We start from the raw sequence: 2,760 nt of genomic DNA on the forward strand, positions 1-2,760 counted from the left end.
TTACATGAAATCAGCAAAGTCCAAACCTTCAGGAATTTCAAACTGCAAAAAATTACTACAAAAACTATCCTTCTCATCCTCATTGCTGCTGCTGCTGTTTATATAAGTAGATGAAGAATTCAACTGCGTAGGGCTTGATTTTACAGAATCAAACCCTAAATTTTGAACATTATTATTTGAAATTTCTGGAAAATTTGAAGCCGTTGGATTCGAGCCATCGTCGCCGTACAAGTAATTAGCTTGATTCATCAAAATATCCTCACCATTCAAATTTGAAGGTAAGAAATTCAGATTTTCTTGTGAAGAATTTGGGCCGTCAACAAATGTAGAAATGGGGATTGAAGAAGACTTATTTGTATTATTAATGTCATCAATGGGTTGTAAGAGCTGTGATAATGAATCCATTTGAGCTTGAACTTGAGCTTGAACCTGAGCTTGAAGAAGGAAATTATTGGTATTTGGGTCTTCTTGTTTGAGCCCTAAGAGGGTGGAAATTAGCCTTAGGGATTCGGAGTTTAGGGTTGTGGTTTGGTGGTTGTTCAATAAAGTTGAGAGGCTGAGGAGTGGGTGGCTTCGGATGGCAGCAGAAAGAATCGACGATAGGTCGAGAAGATCGATCCGAGGAGTGTGGGTTACTGGGTCGATTCCCATCCGAAGGAGCCTTTTTCGTATGTGGGTGTTCCAGTAGTTCTTGATCTCGTTATCTGTTCTTCCAGGCAAGCGAGCTGCTATTGCCGACCATCTGAAATAGTAAATACGTATAACCTATATCAATTTAAGTCTTTAGGGTAACTGGAGTTGAGCTAATTTCTTAGCCCAAAGTTTAAGAAAGATGAGTAAAAGATTCAAGTCTAATTAATTAAGATTGATAATTATTTATCCATGTAAGCTGATTGTCTTAGTCTAACCACTAGAAAGGAATGTCAAAGGATATAATTAAGATAACAGTTCATTTAATTGGGATTAATCAATTAATATACTTCCCAATCAATCAATGCAATCATATAGTTAAAGAAAAAATCTAATTAGTTAATCAACAAGCTTTATGGATTTTTTTTATAAAAATTATATTATTGAAATTTACATGAAAAGAAAAACCCAGAAAATTAAAGAAAGAAATATATAGAATTATATTGATCTTACTTGTTTCCCAAAACACTATGCAATTGAATAATGGTCTCTTCTTCTTCAAAAGAAAATCTCCCTCTCTTAATATCAGGCCTCAAATAATTAGTCCATCTAAGCCTACAACTTTTTCCACATCTTTGAAGCCCTGTAAATAAATAAATAAACAATCCAATTATTCTCCAATTCAATTTAATTAGCAATTTAAAAAGAAAAGGAAAAAAAAGAAAAACATACCAGCATTTTTAGGAAGATTACGCCAATTTCCAGGGCCATGAACTTGAATAAAAGTAACAAGCTTTTGATCTTCTTCAGGAGTCCATGGACCTTTTTTAAGGCCATTTTTATCACAGCATGGAGCTCTCCCCATTTTTTCTTGTTTAATTTTCAGTGTATTTAATGAAGAGACTTAAATTGATAAAGTAAAAAAGAAGAGAGAAGAGAAATTACTTTTGAGTTTTGAGAGAGAAAAAAAAGGAAAAAGTGTTTTGGTTTTTTGTGCTGAGAGTCGTAAGAAGGAGATGAACTTCTTATATACAATTACAGGTGAGGTTTTGAAGGTGCAATAGACAGCCGAAATTTCGACATATTATAAGTCAAATGTATTTGGTGCCGTCCTAAATGCCACGTGTTTGTTTGTTTGTTTTTTTGTATGTAATATGTATGTATGTATGTATGTATGTATGTATGTAACTTTTTTTTGGTTTAGGGAAAGGATTTAAATGAAAATGAAGTCATATAGTTTAGGTGTGAGATGTTAGAGATTAATTTGACTATTTGAGTTTATTCTAGAAACTATACAGTTATTGGTTATGATGGGTTGACTTTTTGTAAGAATGGATCATCATGTTATGTAGATTCACATGAGTTGACATGGGAGGAAGTGGCTAATATACTTTCCTACTCTTTTTTTACGGTGGTGTATTTTTAGTGTAGTTTAAAAAAATTGGGTAATACTTTGGTACAGATGCACTTATCATCTTTACGTTTCACTCTTTCATCACACACACATATATATATATATAAGAAATTAAAATATATTTAAAAAGAAGTTAAGTGAATTTGCTATATGGCAAACTATTGAGTGTAGTATAGATGCATCTTGGGGTTGCACCCATCTGGACATCTTTGTGCAACCCTTTCAATAACATAGCAACATATATATATATATATATTAAAGAGAAAAAACAATCACAAACTATGATTAGCTATTGGGATATGTTATGGGTAAATTTAGCCTGCTTCGTGGGACACATAATAGGGTGGCCTAGCCATGAGGAATCCATGAGGGGCCTGAGCCTAGAGAGAGAAAGTCTAGGCATGAGAAACCTATGAGAGTTTGAGTGCTTTGAGCCTAGGCACGAGAAGAGCCCAAGCTTAAAGAAGCCTAGGCTTGACATGCTTAGGCATGGGGGCTTAAGCCTAGAGAGAGAAAGCCTAGGCATGATGAGCTCAATAGGACCCATGGGAGAGCGTAAGAGAGCTTGGAAAAAGTTCTATAGACCCATGAGGTAAGCTTAGTGGAGCTTAAAGGAGCCTAAGAGAGAGCTCAAGAGAACCCATGGGAAAGCCTAAGAGAGCTTAGAGAAAGCTCGATGGGACCCATGAGGTGAGCTTAACAGAGTCTAGAAGAAA

General features: G+C 35.0%; 1 protein-coding gene across 1 annotated transcript; it reads right to left on the reverse strand.

Annotated features, from left to right (window-relative positions):
- On the reverse strand, positions 1-1,605 carry LOC120078433 (transcription factor MYB41-like). The gene is made up of 3 exons (XM_039032709.2): positions 1,363-1,605; positions 1,144-1,273; positions 1-742 (listed from the first exon to the last, which is right to left on the reverse strand). The coding sequence occupies exons 1-3, from the start codon at positions 1,493-1,495 to the stop codon at positions 1-3; spliced, it is 1,005 nt and encodes a 334-aa protein (XP_038888637.1). The 5' UTR covers positions 1,496-1,605.
- Between the last annotated feature and the right edge of the window lie 1,155 nt (positions 1,606-2,760).

This window comes from Benincasa hispida, chromosome 5, assembly GCF_027475165.1.
Source record: "Benincasa hispida cultivar pf3 chromosome 5, pf3_genome.v1.1, whole genome shotgun sequence".
Lineage (NCBI taxonomy): Eukaryota > Viridiplantae > Streptophyta > Magnoliopsida > Cucurbitales > Cucurbitaceae > Benincasa > Benincasa hispida.

Coding starts and splice junctions, on each gene's coding strand:
- LOC120078433 (XM_039032709.2), bottom strand. CDS start 1,495: ATGGGGAGAGCTCCATGCTGTGATAAAAATGGCCTTAAAAAAGGTCCA. Junction 1,274..1,362: donor TAATCTTCCTAAAAATGCTG/GTATGTTTTTCT, acceptor ATTTATTTACAG/GGCTTCAAAGATGTGGAAAA. Junction 743..1,143: donor CATAGTGTTTTGGGAAACAA/GTAAGATCAATA, acceptor TTACTATTTCAG/ATGGTCGGCAATAGCAGCTC.